A 16,702-nucleotide genomic window follows, 5' to 3' on the forward strand; every position below is an offset into this window, starting at 1 on the left:
GAGTATTTCAAAGATGGAGTCAGTAAAGCCATCGGGACAGGTTTATAGTCAAAGTTCACCTGAACGTATTAGCCCCTCAGAGATTTGTCCTCGAGCAGGGCGAGCTTCGTTGTTAACCTCTCCCATCTCACTGGTGTGCCCTGGACAACTGTCGCCAGTAAGACCCCCTTCCCTGTTGAATCACGTAGTCCAAATTTTAGAAATCAGCTTTCAGATGTGTCTTCTGGAAGCAGCCGTATTAAAATACACCTCAGTAAAGATCCTAAAAACCATAACTGCCAAGCGTCTGCTTAATGAGAAAACATTGCCCACGGTCAACCTCTTATATTCCCAGCCCCCAGACAGTGTGCCTGGCCCGCAGTAGTCACTAGGCAGGTTCTTTGAAACGAGTGCATGTTTTTAGACATTCTGAAATGCTCATGGGTTCAGTTGAGTTACACATTCCCGCACCCAGCCCTGTTGAATAATATGAGCGTTCTTTACGAATGGCTCCTTCCGTAGGGATTTCTCCTGTGCGACCGTGGCCAACAGGCCCCCGGTTTCCAACGCCTCTGTTAAAATCAGTATCTATTAGTGAATGCCGACTGCTGGGCTCCAGGTGATCCTGGGGGTGGAGGGGACCGTAACGCATTCTGGTGCCTTTTAATGGCAATGGTGGTGTTTGTGATTCAGCCCCTTAGTGGCTTGTTATTAAAGCTCCTTAAGTAGTTTCCATGACTAAATTTAATTTTAGGATATCAGGAGATCAAGTCTCGCAGTCGTTAGTGCTTCTGCAAGTGCTCTTCCCAGGCTAGACAGATTCCATGTAAGAAACCGCCTTGTGCGACAGGAGGAAAGGTTCTCTGAGGCTACTCAGAAATATTGGGAGGATTACAGAACAAAGCCAGTGTCATGAAGTGGAGTCCTTGGGTTGGTGACATGCTCCCCCATGAAAACCTTACTAAGGAGCTTTGGATGTTGCATTTTCCACAGGCACTAGATGGCTTCATTATCGCAGTGACAACCGATGGCAGTATCATCTATGTCTCTGACAGTATCACGCCTCTCCTTGGGCATTTACCGGTGAGTTTCTGCTCTGATGACCTTGGCCTTGAGAACTATTCAGATCTCGTGTCGGAGGGGAGGTATGCAGGGGCTGTGTTTGAGAAGTGGGTACACGGAGCGTGAAGGACCAGGCCAGGGTCAAGGTCCCTGGGCAGGCACGTGTCATCCTGGAATGGGCAAGGGACCATGATCTCAGCAAGCCAGACCTGGAGTAGGTAGGGGGGTCATGGGCACAGGTTTTATCCCTGGTCAGAACTAAGGCCATGGATGGACAAGAGACTTACAGCACGGTGACGAGAGCTCAGAGCCTCGGCAGAGGCTGATAGACGTCTGGGGCCAACCGACAGCTGATGGAGGAATGAGCAACAGATGGCTCAGAATGATTTGGGGTCCACTGGGGACAGGTCTGAAATTGCACGTTGTGATCCTCGATAGTGGTAAGTTGTTGGATGCAGAGACGCTTCCTGGAGTTGGAATACTTTGGGAAGACATTGTTGGACCAGTGTCTTAGAAGGCTTTGGAGAGCAAGAGAAGTCGGGGCAGCTGGAGGACAGGTCAGCTCTGCTGTCCAGGGGTGCAGCAGAGGCTTGGAGCTGGAGTGGCTGTGGTGCATCCCATAGGTCCTGACAGTTGTCCCTCCCCCCACCTTCCCTATCTTCCTGTTCTTTCTCTTCCTGTTCTCTGCATAAACCTTACAATCCCTGACTAGGATGAAGTGACCGGACCAAGACCCGTATGTGGCTCATAGAGAAACCCCTGCCGAGGGTCCCTCAGGCATTGGACACCTCTCATTTCCTGCCACGCCTGGCATGGCAGCTCTACCGGGAGTTGCACCTGTGACTAATGGGCACACGGTCCTCTCCCCTCTCCTCCCGACAAGCCCAGCCAGACCCCTTCCCCTGCCACTCCCTACCGCTGGCTGCCAGTCCGTGTGACAGGAGGCTGACAGCGTGTCCCGGGCCACCTGTGGGAAATCCTGGGCCAGGGTGACCCTGAAGACTGTGCTTCCCTTCCCTTCACTGCACCTGTCCAAGGAGCAGTGCGACCTCACCCATTGGCAGCTCCCATCAGCCTTGTGATGAGCCCGGCCCGTTGATGGCCAGGATCCCACATCAACTGGGATTATCTTTTCCTTAGAAGCTACCCCTGTCCCTTCGTTTCTGCAGTTGATGTGTGGAGATCAAGTTGCTACCTCCCTTTTTCTCAGTGGTCACCATATTGTAGCCCAGAGAAGCATTTCTTAAAGTTTACTTATTTATTTCTCCCATGAGCAAGTGAGACAGACATAGAGAGGCAAGCACCCCAACAGAGTCTCAATGGCATGATCAACCCCCAGCTGCAGCCAGTCCCAGATCGTGGGTACACGCGCCCAGCGAACTCAGGGAGGTCTCTGGATATGAGCCTCGAACCTTCCCACATGGGTCAGCCTTACAGAGTGTTGCATTTAACCGCGCACCACCGTACGCCCTGAGAGAAACGTTGACGTTGCTAGGCAGATGCCTTGCCATTACACAGTAACCGAACCTACGCTGTCGCACGGTTCACGTTTTGTAACCAGGTGCATCATGCTGGTGAGCGCCTCTGTCCTCTGGATAGCTGTCAGGAGAGGATCGTTCTCGGCCCTAAGACACAGAGGGTGCTGCTGTGTGTCCAAAGCCAGGAGGATAGTCAGAAGGCTGAAGCCATAAATACAGAGCTGTTCCTGCCCCTCTTATTTCTTTTCTCATCCTCAGATCAGCCCCAAGGAGACAAGCTGATGAGGGCGGGCTGATCTGAGGATGAGAAAAGAAATAAGAGGGGCAGGAATAGCTCTTTGGAGGGAGCTTGTCTTTGAAATGGATGGAAAGAAGTGGGTAGCAATAGGCGCTGATTGAAGGTGGCCCAGCCTCGCCTGCCTAACGGCCTGGAAATGAGAGATGGGAGCCCTGCGCTGTTCGGGTAAACAGGATCCGCGCTGTCCTGCTTGGTGCTCCTGTAATTATCTGATGTCCCAGCTGCTACACATGGCAGGAGAGTTACAGAATAAGATCAGAGTTCTCCCGGCTTGAAATTACGGCGTGTTCTGGGACCACCCATATAAATTATTCTCTAACTCCGGAAGGGCCAGAAATGACCCTAACTCCAAATTACCTAGACCTGTTTGGATGAAGTGTCTGTATATACACACCCGTGCTCCAACACTAACAGCATGTCAGCCCTTCAGTTCCCCAGTGGAGGTGAGTCTGGGGTAGGCAGTCCCCAAATTTAACTTCAGCTTACCTCTAGCTTTCGTGATTTAGTTTTTCAAGCATCTTCTCTTGCAAGTAGGTGGACAGGGGCTGTTGAGGATGGAGACTCCCCCCCATGGCCCACCAGCATGTCGAGCAGAGGAGTCTGTCTGGGAGTCTCCCCTCTGTTGCTTCCACTTTCAACTGAGGAAACCCAATGGCCCAGCACCGAGAGGCAGAGCAGAGCTTAAAGCAGGCCCTGCTGCAGAGTCCAGGGTGGCCATCCCTGTCATCTTTCTAGTACCAGGGGTTTGGGTCAGAATTTAGGAATTAGGGGACCAGCAGATGGCATAACAGTTACATCACTGGACTCTAATGTGGCTGACCGCGGTTTGAGTCTCAGACCTGGTGACTTTAAACTCACGCTGGGCATGTGTGCATGCATGCCCAAGATCCTGGGAGGAGAATGGAAGAGAAGGGATTACGGTGTGGCCATCCCCCATGGAGGGTGATTTCTCACTTTCCTTCTGTCTCTGTCTCTGTCTCTCTCTCTCTTAGTGAGCACACATGTCCTAAGGCAAAAAGCTCTTTTAAGAAGGAAAGAATTTAGGCATTTGGTTTAGTTTGCTTCCATTTGCACTCAGTTTTTTGCTCAGTGTGTGCCCAGGACCTGCCCTCAGATAATGCAGCATTTCAAAAGCCTCCATGAGATCATCTTTCCTTCCTACCATTTTTCTGAATGTTAAGATCATTTTTCCTTCTGGGTTTGCACTTGCGTTGAGAGATTTTGCTCATAAACACTCATTATGAGCAAAACTCACTTTTGCCCATTGGTGGCTAACACTTCTTGTTTGCTTACCATGTGCCCAGCACCAAGAATCATGTGCATGCATTAATAATACGTGTAAAGCAATTATAGCAGTTCCTAGCACGACAGAGTAAGGGCTACCCAATGGGTTTTCATGGAAAATGTGTATTGGCAAAAATGATGCATGGATTTCCAAAAACACTTTTGTACCAAAATAAACTCACACTTCAACTCCATTTTCCCACGAACGTTTCACAGTCCCTCCTATCACGTTTCTGCTCCTTTTCCACATTGGTCACATGACGCAGGTCGTTCTCCAGTCAGCGATGAGGAAACTGAGGCACAGGAGGCTAGGTAAGGCACTCAAGGCTCCACGGCAGTCAGCAGTAGACGGGATTTGAGCTCAGGCACTTTGGGCCCAGAGCCGGATGCTGGCCACGACGCACAGGTCACAAGTCTTTGTGAGACACAGAGAGGTTGACTGTTCCCAGGGTGTGGTGGGTGGTGAGGAAGGGAGAGAAAACAGAACCAAGAAGTAGTGGTCAGTCTTCCTGGAGGAGGTGGTGATGAGAGGAGGCAGCTAGGATGCAGCGTGGGCAGGGGGACAGGAAACCATGTGCCCTACCCAGCAGCACTGCCCCATCAGTGTCAGGGCCCATGCCATGGTCCCTTGTGTTGTTTGAGATTGGAAGACCATTACTGGTGGGGGCTAAAAGCCAGTCCGAATCCCTTTCCATGTCTGCGACTTTCAGACTTAAATCTCCCTGTGTTTTGTTCATAGTGTGAGAACCACAGATGTGACAGTAGCTCACATGACAGATTGTTGTATAGCAATTTCCTGATGAAATGTCCTAGCACTTCACCAGTTTGACAGAAAAGAAAGAAGGAAACAGCTCCCAGCGGGAAGGCTCACACCGCGCATTGGTCTTCCCTGGCATCTAGAATGAACACAGTCACAGGAGAAGCGTGAGCAGTGCAGTCGTGTATGCAGGGGAAGGTCGGGGATAAGGGAATCTTCCGGGATGAAACTCTCCGGAGAGGACCAAGGAGCACAAGTCCCAGCCTTTGAACAGAATTGGGAAAGGGCTTGCTGAGGCAGAACCAAGTGAGAGACCAAAACCAGGTGTACTCTGTGCTTCCGGCCTGCACTTCCGTTTGATCATTTTGCGAGTTAGCTTCCTGGATTACTTCTCCGAGCTATTCCTGAACGGGACATGTGCCCAGTGAGCTGGGCCACACTGAGTGCTTAAGGCAGAGCCGGTCCCCAGTCCCGAGAGCGGTACCGTGTGCCGAAATGTTCCTTGAATGAGAATCATAGATGGGGCTTTCTGTCGGGAGCAGCTGCAGACAAGATAGAGAGCCTCAGAAGTGAGAGAAATGGGCATAGGTAGCCCAACCCCTTCGAAAGAGAGTAAAGTATAAAGTGGTGTTCATAAAGTGGGTGACATCTACAGGTCAGAGCATACTTCCATGCACTTCCGGTCCTCCAGGCAAAAGCTCCAGGAGAAGAAGTGCCAGGTCAGGGGACCAGGGACAGGATGCTGTGACAGGGCCGGGGCGGGGGTCAGGGGAGGAGGTCACAGGAAAGGACAGACAGCAGCAAGGCTAAGCCGTGACCTCACTCTCCAGGAAACCACTCTCTGCCCTTCCCTCCCCACCCTGCCCTCACCTGCCAGAACAGCCCACCTGGTCCTGGCCATTTGGTCAGAGGTGACTCCAGGTCAGGGCAGAGCCCTGAGAGGTGTGGCCACAGCTTGGAGTTGATTAGGGGCTAAAGGGGTGCAGGTTGCCAGCCATGACTGAGGTTCAGAACTAGAATATCAGGCCATCCTGTGGCCTGGTACAAAAGGGAGCTGAATCCTACATCGTTGACTGCAGTTCAAATGCCAACCTTGGCTGGAAAAACTGGTGTGTGTGTGGGTGCCCAAATCCCAATGGAATAGAGAACGGAGAAGGGATTGCAGTGTGACCATGCTCCATGGGGAGGTGCTTTATCCCTTCCCCCCACTCTCTCTGTCTGGTGAGCACATGTGCCTCTAGCAACGAGAAAACAAGCAAACAAAACTAGAATATATCAACCCGTAAGCTCCTGTCTGCTCCATTCCCAACATGCCCTCACCCTCCACCCACAGGCAACTATTTTCCTGAATTTTAAGATCATTTGTTTGTTTTTCTTTGTAGTTTTGTCAACTTTGAATTCATCAGTAAACTGTTAGTATAATTGGGTATTGTTATAGTCACATCAGTGCGAGAATAAGAGGACATTTAGCTTTAGCCAAATTAAAGGAGCCATCGATTAAGCCAGCGAGTGCGCGAGAAGACTCATGTTACTCCAAAACCTTGCAGCCCCGAAGCAGGGGGTTTATAAAGGCGAAAACCACAAAGAAAAAAAAACTACACCTCTAAGAGAGTACAGGCCTTGAGTTATGCGAAAGCAATTTACAAAAGCTAAAGAAAGCAAGTGATCAGGAAGGACAGTTACAATTGGCTGCATCTGCTGGTGGTAAATACCTTAGGAGGACAGGAGGGATGGCAGTGCCTGCCCATGAGCATTCAGTGAGGAGTTTAGGAGACACATACGGGTCGGGTTACAGGGGAAAAGGAAATGGCAACATCATTTTCAAAATGGAGGTGCTCATGCTCAGTATCGCCTGTCGTGTCTGTGAATGGAATCATAGACATGGACTCCGTGACTTCATAGCTCCACAGTGGGAGTCACCCACTCACACCCCACATAGCTGTCACCTGCTCTCTTGCCCGGCCCAGAGTGTCCCATCGTAGGAATGCACCACGCTCGCCCACGTTCGTAGGATAAGCCAGAGGGGCCAAGCCCCTTGGGGACATTCCAGGACAGAGTGTCCACCCAGCCGCCAGCTCAGCCAACCAGCTTTCTAAATTTGCATGTCTTGTCTGGGCGCCCGCGACTTGGCTGGGCATACTCGTACTGGTGCTGCTGACCAAGGAAGAGGGACCTGCTGTTCTGCATCCTGCAGCAGTTTCAGGTCATCCCAAGCTCTCAAGGCTCTTCAAGTGGACACATGGGTGTGGTGCAATTTGGAATTTAGGGTGGGCATTTGTAGTGAGGCTCAGATGAGGCCCTGCTCCTGGAGAAGCCGTAAGTTGGGAGAGAACCTCCTGCCTCAGACAGGTCGGTGGCACCCCTGATAATGTGGCTCAGCTGTGACGATGGCTGTAGGTGACACGTCCCCTCTTGTCCTTGTAATTGTCGTTATTCTAATAAACAGAGCTCAGCTCAGTCAAAGGACAGTTCAATTGCAGATGTAATTTATCCTCCTAAAAGCAAGAGGGTTTAAATTTTAAAATTATCTTTGCTTCCAGCAATTTTTAGCACATGAAAATGGCATTTAACAATACACCAACAAACACATATAAGGACCAAGCACGGTCTGAGCCCTTGGGCGTATTAACTCACAGCCCTCACCACCTCCCACTCTGCCCAGGCTATGGTATCTGCCCCTCCTCCATCCTGTGCTCCTCTTTATTCCAAGCAAAGCCAGTAGTTGGAGGCTCTGCCACACCCACCACGGGGGAGTGACTTTAGACAGCTCTCCAAGGAAAGACTGGAGTGACTTAGTTACCATACTCAAGTATAAAATCTGAGAGATCTTTAAGAAGGACTACTGTCATCTGTGAACATTAGTCATCTTCTAAAAAAGCTGGAGGGAATAGGCTTAAAATAAAATCAAAAACATCAGAAAGAACTTGGAGAAAGCCAGAACGAGGGATGATAGAGAAATGGGATTAAGATATGAGTTTATTTTGGTGCAAAGAAATTTAGAATTCCATGCATAGTTTGCTCAGAATATACATTTTCCACGAACTTTCTGAAGTAGGCGAGCGTGGGTGCGGTAGAGTCCTTGTCCATAGAGTTGCAAGCATTAAGCTGGTGCACCAGGCGGGGAGAGCGGGGGCCTCGGATCCCTTCCTGTCCCTCCTCCGTCCTCCACTCAGCCTCTCAGAGGGGCTTTGCCTTCCTTGCGGAGCCAGCAGCACCTGGCACACAGTGGCTGCAGGAGTGGAGGCCGGACGTGGTGGGTGAAGAAACTGCTCTGGACTCTCTGTTCGCTCCACCCCTCCCCGTCTCTCTGCTCAGCCTCTGCCTTCTCTACCATGGCTTCCTGTGCTCCCTCCCTCCCACCATGAGTGGGATCTCTTTAAAATATGTCTCCAGGGCCAGTTAGTGGCACAGCAATTACTCACCCTCTGCAATACTGAACCCACATGGAAAAGTCCCTGGTTCGCATCCCCAGCTCTCCCTGTACACACCAGGTATGCACGCACGCATGATCATGGCTGGCTGAGGCTGGGGGTCATAGCGTGAAGACCATGTTGAGGTTACCTGTCTCCCTCCTTCCCTTTCTCATTCTCTCTCACATATGGAAGAAATAACCTTTTTTTTTTATTAAAAAATATATAATACAATAGTTTTTTCCTTCCCTTTGTTGAGGTCCCTCAGTGGCTCCCCTGGTGCTCAGGATCAAGACCTCCTTGAAGTCTGCCATTATATGGGCCTTGGTCCCCTCCGCCCTTCCTCTCCCTTGGCGCTCTCCTGCCCACCTATCCTCCACCTACTCTCCTGCCCACCCGCCCTCCAGCGATGCACTGAGAGCTCCAAGCCTGTGCATGCTGTGTCCTTCCTGCAGCCCCCTCCCACCCCCGGCAGCCTCACTGCCACCATCTTGAGTCCCAAACCCTCCTCAGGAGTTCCTGCCTCCAGACTTTGTTCCCTGGGGGACTGCATCACTTTGATGTGAGCACACCATCCTCAGTTTTCTGTGCATCTTGCCCTTACTTCTCTCAGAGAGCTGGCCATGCCGTCCTTCCAGCTGGGCAGTGCATGATCTTCAAAGGCCAGGCCACATCCTGGTTGTCAGGGATACACGGTAAACAAGGCTGCCAGCTGGGGTCTACTCTCCTGGAGTTTGGTCGGGGAGAGGACGTGGCATGAACAAGCAGATGCCCCTGCAGGGTAGCTGCCTTTGTGGTCACCCCTGAAGTGGTCATTCAGAACTCAACCATCCTTAGCAGCTGGTGAGCGCCAACTGCTGCCCCTCCAGCTCACCTGATGCTCACAGCTGCCGAGGAAAGTGCAGCTTCGGGGGGGGCGGGGACAGCTACAAACCCTGGCTCTGGGGCTCTTGTCCACACTGTCCTGAAGCCTGGCACTCACCAGTGCTGAGGTGCTGATGGCTCATCGTGGCCAGACCATCCTCATGGGCTGGGCCTCACCATGTAGGCAAAGATATGCATGCCCTTAGGCCAATCATCTTCCTGCCTAGAGTGATTAAAAACCAAGAGATGGGGGCCAGCAAGTGGAGTAGTGGTTAAGGTACTGGACTCCCACGTGGCTGACCATGGATTTAATCCCGGACCCAGCAGTTTGAAACTAGGTGCGCATGTGGGCCCAAAGTCTCAAGAGGAGAAGGAATTACAACACGGCCATTCCCCGATGGGGTGATTTCTCACTTTCTGTTTCTCTGGCAAGCATATGCAAAAATCTAAAAAAGAAGGCAAGAGAGACTTGTAAGCAAGGCAGTGACTTGATCTGATAGAAGGCCTCTTTGGGGAGAATAGATTGGACAGGGCCCGAAGTCGATGTGGGAAGACCAGTTAAACCAAATCATCCCCGAGGCTAGAGATGATGGTGGTTTGGATGAAGATAGAAGCCATAGACATAGAAGTGAATGGGGAAGAGAGGGTTAAGCCTGTGCATGCTGTGTCCTTCCTGCAGCCCCCTCCCACCCCCGGCAGCCTCACTGCCACCATCTTGAGTCCCAAACCCTCCTCAGGAGTTCCTGCCTCCAGACTTTGTTCCCTGGGGGACTGCATCACTTTGATGTGAGCACACCATCCTCAGTTTTCTGTGCATCTTGCCCTTACTTCTCTCAGAGAGCTGGCCATGCCGTCCTTCCAGCTGGGCAGTGCATGATCTTCAAAGGCCAGGCCACATCCTGGTTGTCAGGGATACACGGTAAACAAGGCTGCCAGCTGGGGTCTACTCTCCTGGAGTTTGGTCGGGGAGAGGACGTGGCATGAACAAGCAGATGCCCCTGCAGGGTAGCTGCCTTTGTGGTCACCCCTGAAGTGGTCATTCAGAACTCAACCATCCTTAGCAGCTGGTGAGCGCCAACTGCTGCCCCTCCAGCTCACCTGATGCTCACAGCTGCCGAGGAAAGTGCAGCTTCGGGGGGGGCGGGGACAGCTACAAACCCTGGCTCTGGGGCTCTTGTCCACACTGTCCTGAAGCCTGGCACTCACCAGTGCTGAGGTGCTGATGGCTCATCGTGGCCAGACCATCCTCATGGGCTGGGCCTCACCATGTAGGCAAAGATATGCATGCCCTTAGGCCAATCATCTTCCTGCCTAGAGTGATTAAAAACCAAGAGATGGGGGCCAGCAAGTGGAGTAGTGGTTAAGGTACTGGACTCCCACGTGGCTGACCATGGATTTAATCCCGGACCCAGCAGTTTGAAACTAGGTGCGCATGTGGGCCCAAAGTCTCAAGAGGAGAAGGAATTACAACACGGCCATTCCCCGATGGGGTGATTTCTCACTTTCTGTTTCTCTGGCAAGCATATGCAAAAATCTAAAAAAGAAGGCAAGAGAGACTTGTAAGCAAGGCAGTGACTTGATCTGATAGAAGGCCTCTTTGGGGAGAATAGATTGGACAGGGCCCGAAGTCGATGTGGGAAGACCAGTTAAACCAAATCATCCCCGAGGCTAGAGATGATGGTGGTTTGGATGAAGATAGAAGCCATAGACATAGAAGTGAATGGGTAAGAGAGGATTCGAGGCAGAAGTGAACAGCACTTGGGCGTTGTTTGGGTGTGGAGGTGAGGACAGGAAGGGGTGGGGCTGAGGATGCCACCTGAGAGTCTGGTATAGGCAGGTGACCAGCTGGCAATAAATGCCATATATGGAGATGAGAATGCAAGGGGTGGAGACAGCACGGCAAGAAAGAATGATGAGGTTGGGGGTACACCTGTGGGCATCTGGGGGCCTCTGAGAGGCAGTGGAAGGCTGAGCCTGAGCACAGGAGAGAGAGTTGGCTGGATATTCCACTTCGAGAGTGTGTGCAGATAGCGTTGAAGCTCAGGAGTGGGTGTTTATTGAGGGAAACTGGGAGAAAACGACGTGCCAGTCTCCACCATGAGCAACTACGGGCACCATCCAGTACTGTAGCCACTAGCCACGTGTGTTTATTTAAATTTCCATTAAAATTAAACATTCAGTTCCTCGGTCACACAGAATCCATGCGGCTAGTAGCTCCTGTAATGGCGCAGAGGATCAGCCACTTCCTTCCTCACGGGCAGTTTTATTGAGCAGTTTTATCTAGGCTCTAGCTTGTGGCTGGTGTCTATCCCCAGTGCCCAGGCAGGCACCAGAAAGTGCAGCTCCATGGACGAGAGACCTTTCCGAAATAATCAGGCAGCCCTCTGGCTGCTAAAGGTCAGGAAAGACTCTTCTTGCACTCTGGGGGGTGGGAGGGGAGGAGGTGTCATTTAAATGAGTGACTGGCCTGGCTGTAGGCTCCACGTGGCCTACACCCCACACGGGCACAGCTGGAATTCTGGAGTGTCACAGTGACGCCCCTCGAGCCAGAGGAGGTCTGTACTCTTTACTGGTTTGTTTGACTTAACTCTTAGTCCTTGCCTAGACCCCGGGGCGATAGCGCAGGGGCCTGTGAACGAGGAAAAGTTCGAGTGCAGTTGAAGATGGCAGAGAGATTTTGCCAGAAGGTCAGATGTTGAACTTTCCTTTTCACAGACTAGTTCTGAACTGTCAGGTCTGTTTGGTTTTCGGCTTTTCTGGTTTTCATCTTTGTTGAGTGTGTGCCTTGGTTCTCTGTTTTCTTTTTCAGTCAGATGTCATGGATCAGAACTTGTTAAATTTCCTTCCAGAACAAGAACATTCCGAAGTTTATAAAATGCTTTCTTCCCATATGCTTGTGACGGATCCCCCCTCCCCAGAGTATTTAAAATGTAAGTTTAGCTTTACTGATTTTTATAAGATAAAAGATAAGAATTTTACTTTTGAAAGGAGGTGAGAATGAATTAAGGAGGGAGGATTAGGTTTAAGAATCATTTTCCTCATGACTAGGAACATTTCCGAAGATCCTTAGAGGTATATTTTAAGTGAAAAGCTCAAGCTCGATTTTGGAATATGTAAGACATTCAGCTTTTATGTGGAAAATTTGAAAGCATAGCGCTTAAGAGTAATAACTTGGTTTGCCTGTGTGACAAGAGATTCTTTTTTTGTACATGAGACTTTCAGTAATAAACAGTGCAAACATTAACGAAGAATCTGCTTACTTATAATGCTGAATTTGTATAATGCCAAGTAACCAACTGAAAACTGAATAATTAGGTCAAAACTCCCAATTCCGTCTTCCCGAGGCTGTCATCTGGTTATTTATATACAGTTGCATTTTTTATGGGATTTTAAAGTTCTTATCAAAATAGTTGGCAACCTGGATGCCCTGCTGCCTACCACACCACGCATGCCCCACCGAAGCAGGCGCAGTGGCACAAGGTAGCAAAGATCCTCGCATGCATTCAAGCCTTCGTCCATTTTCCATGAATAATTTGTTCTGTCGTACATCTGATTTTACTTCAAAGCAGAGAAAGAGATTAAATTAAAGAGAGCAGCTCTAAATGAGCAGCTTTAGTTTAATATACCATATGAAAACAACCGGAACTAATCAATGCCGACACAACCAACCACAGACATCTGTGAGCAAATTAAGACTAATTGGGTCCCAGTATGGAATGGAGAACATCCATGGACTACGGGGAGAGGTTAGAGACCAGGTCTCCAAGTCATTCCCAACAAGAGACGTACCCTGGCCACGCGCAGACCGAATCGCGTTCGTTTTCGCCAACACACTTGGTTTGGTCTCAAGTCCGTGTAACGTTCATTCTCCCGTTTCTTGTCTTCCTTTAATGACACAGCTGACAACGATTTAGAGTTTTATTGCCATCTTCTCCGAGGCAGCTTGAACCCAAAGGAATTTCCAACTTATGAATACATAAAATTCGTAGGAAATTTTCGCTCCTACAACAATGGTAAGCTTTAATTGTCGTACTGGTGACAGTGTTTTTGAGCATGCACACGTGCACATGGGAGTCTAAGAATCAGCCAGGGAGGAGGAGGGAGAATGTGTGTTCCTATTTGCATTTGGATTTTCCTGTTCCCAGGATGTGTTTTTTGTGCTCATCAGTGCCCGCTCCCGTGAAAGAATACACTCCCATGCCTGTGGGTGCCAGTGCACACAGCCCCGCTGAAATGCATGTTACTCGTTCATTTATTTTCAGGCTGATACAATAATTCTGTACTGTGAGAAACAACTTACAGTTAATAAAGAGCAGGCTCAGCCTACACACTGCGCCAAACAGGCCTTGATGGGACATGAAGATCGGTAACCTCACTTTTGCACTTTCATCCTCCTCTTTCCGTTCCTGCTGTGAGCATGTTTTAATTGATCTGGTTCATAGGTCTGCTGCTCTCTGTGGCCCTAAAGCACCAGAAGGGGGCCGATTTACAGTGAGCCAGTAAGCTGCCTTGGATGAAGGAGTGACGAAGCAGGAGAAGCCAAGTAGTAAAGTCTTATTTTCTAAAATTACCCACATAATGAATTACCCAGACTCTGGCTGCAGAGATAGCCACTGGAAACTGGGCTTCCATCGTCATTTTCACATTGACCCGTGCAAAATGGAAATGCAGGCTTGGTGCCAGAAATTCCCAGCCCAAGTCCCATTGGGCTAAGCACAGTCAGGCCTGTGTTGTATTTGCTGCGCTTCTCAAAACTCAACACAAGACGAACAACTCTTGACAGAGCTGACATTTTCTAAAACAGCAAATATGGGGAAAAGAAGGAAGAAAGTAATGATGGGGATGAGAGAAAGAGAGAAGAGAAAAATACCAAAGGCCAACCAAGACAGAACACTGAACTGCAGGCAGGGGGAGGGTTGGTGGGAGACGAGAGCAGCTCTCATTTTTGCTGCTTTAGTTACTGTTGTTTAACTCTGGACCATGACGGGTCTATCTATTACCCAGTCAAATGAGTCCCAGAGTTGCCATCAGAACCAGCCACAGCAATAACACCAAGTCCTAACGCTGACTCTAACCAGGATTTTTCCTTCAGTCTCTGATGACCCCCAGTCTGCATAAATATACATGCTTTGCTTAAAAGGTTCCAACCAGATGTTGGACAGCCTCTTCCTGCCAGAACAATGTTAGGGCTTATGCCAGGATGCAGGGCTCCGTGGCCAACCCAGAGGCCCGTCTGGGAACTACCCCATCCAGGGCTTTGGGTGCCTGACTGGTTGGAAGTGATGGGAGGTCCACTTTCCCAAGTGGGCCCCTAAATCTGAGCAAAGCAAGATGAAGCCAAGGCCTGGCCATACCTAGTCTGACTCAGCTGAAAGGCTTGCCGAACCTTCGTGAGACAGACATTTAATGAACCACACAAAGAAATGAGTGGTAGTTCATTGGGCTGCCCACTCAAATTGGTCTCCCAGTACCTCATAGAAAACCCGGCAACATGCCAACCCTACTGTAGTGGTTTTTAGGGTGAGGCAACTTGTTAAATGCAGATTCTCAGGTCTGGTTCAGGAGATCTGAGGGTGGAAACTAGGAATGCACAGTTGGAAAAGACTGGCTGTTTCTGAGGTGCTGGACTTTGAGACGCACTGCCCTTAGTGTGAAGCCAAATGCCATTCCATAGAGATTTTAATGGCAAAGAAAATGCTTTAATGGATACAACAGCATTATTGCAATTTAAAAAGGCATTAAAAATTAAAACATCTTAAAGACTTTCAGACAACTTTATTGTTGAGTTAATAGAAGGAGTGGTCTGGAATTGGCTTAAAATGCCTAAAACTAGGGACCAACAGTTGGCATAATGGCTATGTCGCTAGAGTCCCACGTGGTTGACCGTGGTTCGAGTCCCAGACCCAGTGGCTTAAACTCATGTCGGGCAAGTGTGCGTGTGTGCCCAAGATCCCGAGAGGAGAATAGAGGAGAAGGGATTGCGGTGTGGCCAGCTGGGGGGATGATTTCTCGCTTTCTGTCTCTCTGTCCATCTCTGTCTTTTTGGCGAGTACTCGTGCCCTATAGCAAACACTTCTCAAAAAAATAAATAAATGAAAGGCATAAAACTACCATAGAACCCAGCAATTTCATTCTGGGTTTATACGCTAAAGTGAAAGGGGTTTGAAAAGATATTTGCATCATTCTCAGCAGCATTGTCTGCAGTAACAAAAAGGTAGAAGCAACCCAGGAATCTTTCAGTGGATGAATGGGTAAAAAAAAAAAAAAAAAATTGGCATGCACCTACTTTTAGAATATTCAGTAGCCTTGAAAAGGAAGGAAATTCTGACACAGGTACACACAGATTTCCCTTGGGGATATTGTGCTAAGTGACTAAGCTGGTCCCCAAAGATCAAATACTGTTCGATTCCACTTGTATGAAGTACTTCGTGTAGTCCAGGTCATAGAGACAGAAAGCAGAATGGTGGTTGCCAGGGGCTAGAGGGAGGGGGAAATGTGGAACCCTTTACTGAGGACAGTTTCTGTTTTATGAGATGAAGAGTCCTGGTGGTGACAGCTGAACTATCGCAATATGAATGTACATACTACCCGGAACTGTACCCCTAAAGACGGTTAACATGGGACTAGCAGATGGCATAATGGTTACGTAGTCCACTGTGGTTTGAGCCCCGAATCCAGTGGCTTAAAACTCAGGCTGGATGCGTGTGCGTGTGTGTCCCAAGATCCTGAGAGAAAATGGAGAAGAGATTGCAGCACGGCCATCCCAGGGCTTGATTTCTCACTTTCTGTCTCTCTGTCTCTTTCTGCCTCTCCAGTGAGCACATGCGCCCTATAGCAAAAATCTCTCTAAAAAAAAAAAGGTTGAGATGATCAATTTTTTTATTTTAATTTTTTTACATTCAATGACTATATGTCTTTATCGTACACAAAGTGAATTTTCCCATCATGAATTCACTGTGTATTAGACCAGACAGATTACCATACACATTATTGTCAACAATTTGACATTTTCGTGTCCCTTGAATGTTTTGCCTCTTTTCTCCCCTTAACCCCCTCAGATGGGGGTCAAAAATATAAAAATACAAAATTTTTGTATTGGTGTGTTTTGCTGCATTTTTGTGTGTGTGATGCATGTGCTTTGGCCATAGTCTAGCTGTTGGGACAGCAGCATAGCCTCAGTGGCCACATGCATGGGGGAGGGCACCCTCGCACCCAGAATGCCAAGACTGTGGGAATTAGGAGGTGCTACTCATTGTTATGGGATGGTGGCCCGTGACAACAGTACACACAATTAAAAGAACGGACGGGTGATTGGCTGATGAACAGCTGTTGTACCCTTTGTGATTTGACACCTACACCTCTCATTAGTACATTGCTGAAGATCACTTTGAAGCAGCCTGTCATTTATCACCTCTGAGAGGATTTCAAGGAAATAGGCAGGTTTTATTCTGAATACCTGGGATTTTTCTTAACTAGCAAGGCTTTATTTTCATTTCAAGCTGAAACGTGTTTGTTTGCCTGAACAATTGTGTTGAATTATGTGTGATTTTGGAGGGGGGAGGTGGGGAAA

The 16,702-nt window shown here is 49.2% G+C and overlaps 1 protein-coding gene across 1 annotated transcript in view; it reads left to right on the top strand.

Moving 5' to 3' along the window:
• Positions 1–16,702, top strand: part of NPAS2 (neuronal PAS domain protein 2) — a gene marked incomplete in the record, with an annotated part of 111,510 nt that overhangs the window by 37,884 nt on the left and 56,924 nt on the right. Inside the window, 3 exon segments of the mRNA XM_014583397.2 lie at positions 973–1,062; positions 11,942–12,062; positions 13,032–13,145. Of these exon segments, the coding sequence (XP_014438883.1) occupies positions 973–1,062; positions 11,942–12,062; positions 13,032–13,145 (325 nt within the window).

This window comes from Tupaia chinensis, unplaced genomic scaffold, assembly GCF_000334495.1.
Source record: "Tupaia chinensis unplaced genomic scaffold, TupChi_1.0 Scaffold144276_1, whole genome shotgun sequence".
NCBI classification, from domain to species: Eukaryota; Metazoa; Chordata; class Mammalia; order Scandentia; family Tupaiidae; genus Tupaia; species Tupaia belangeri.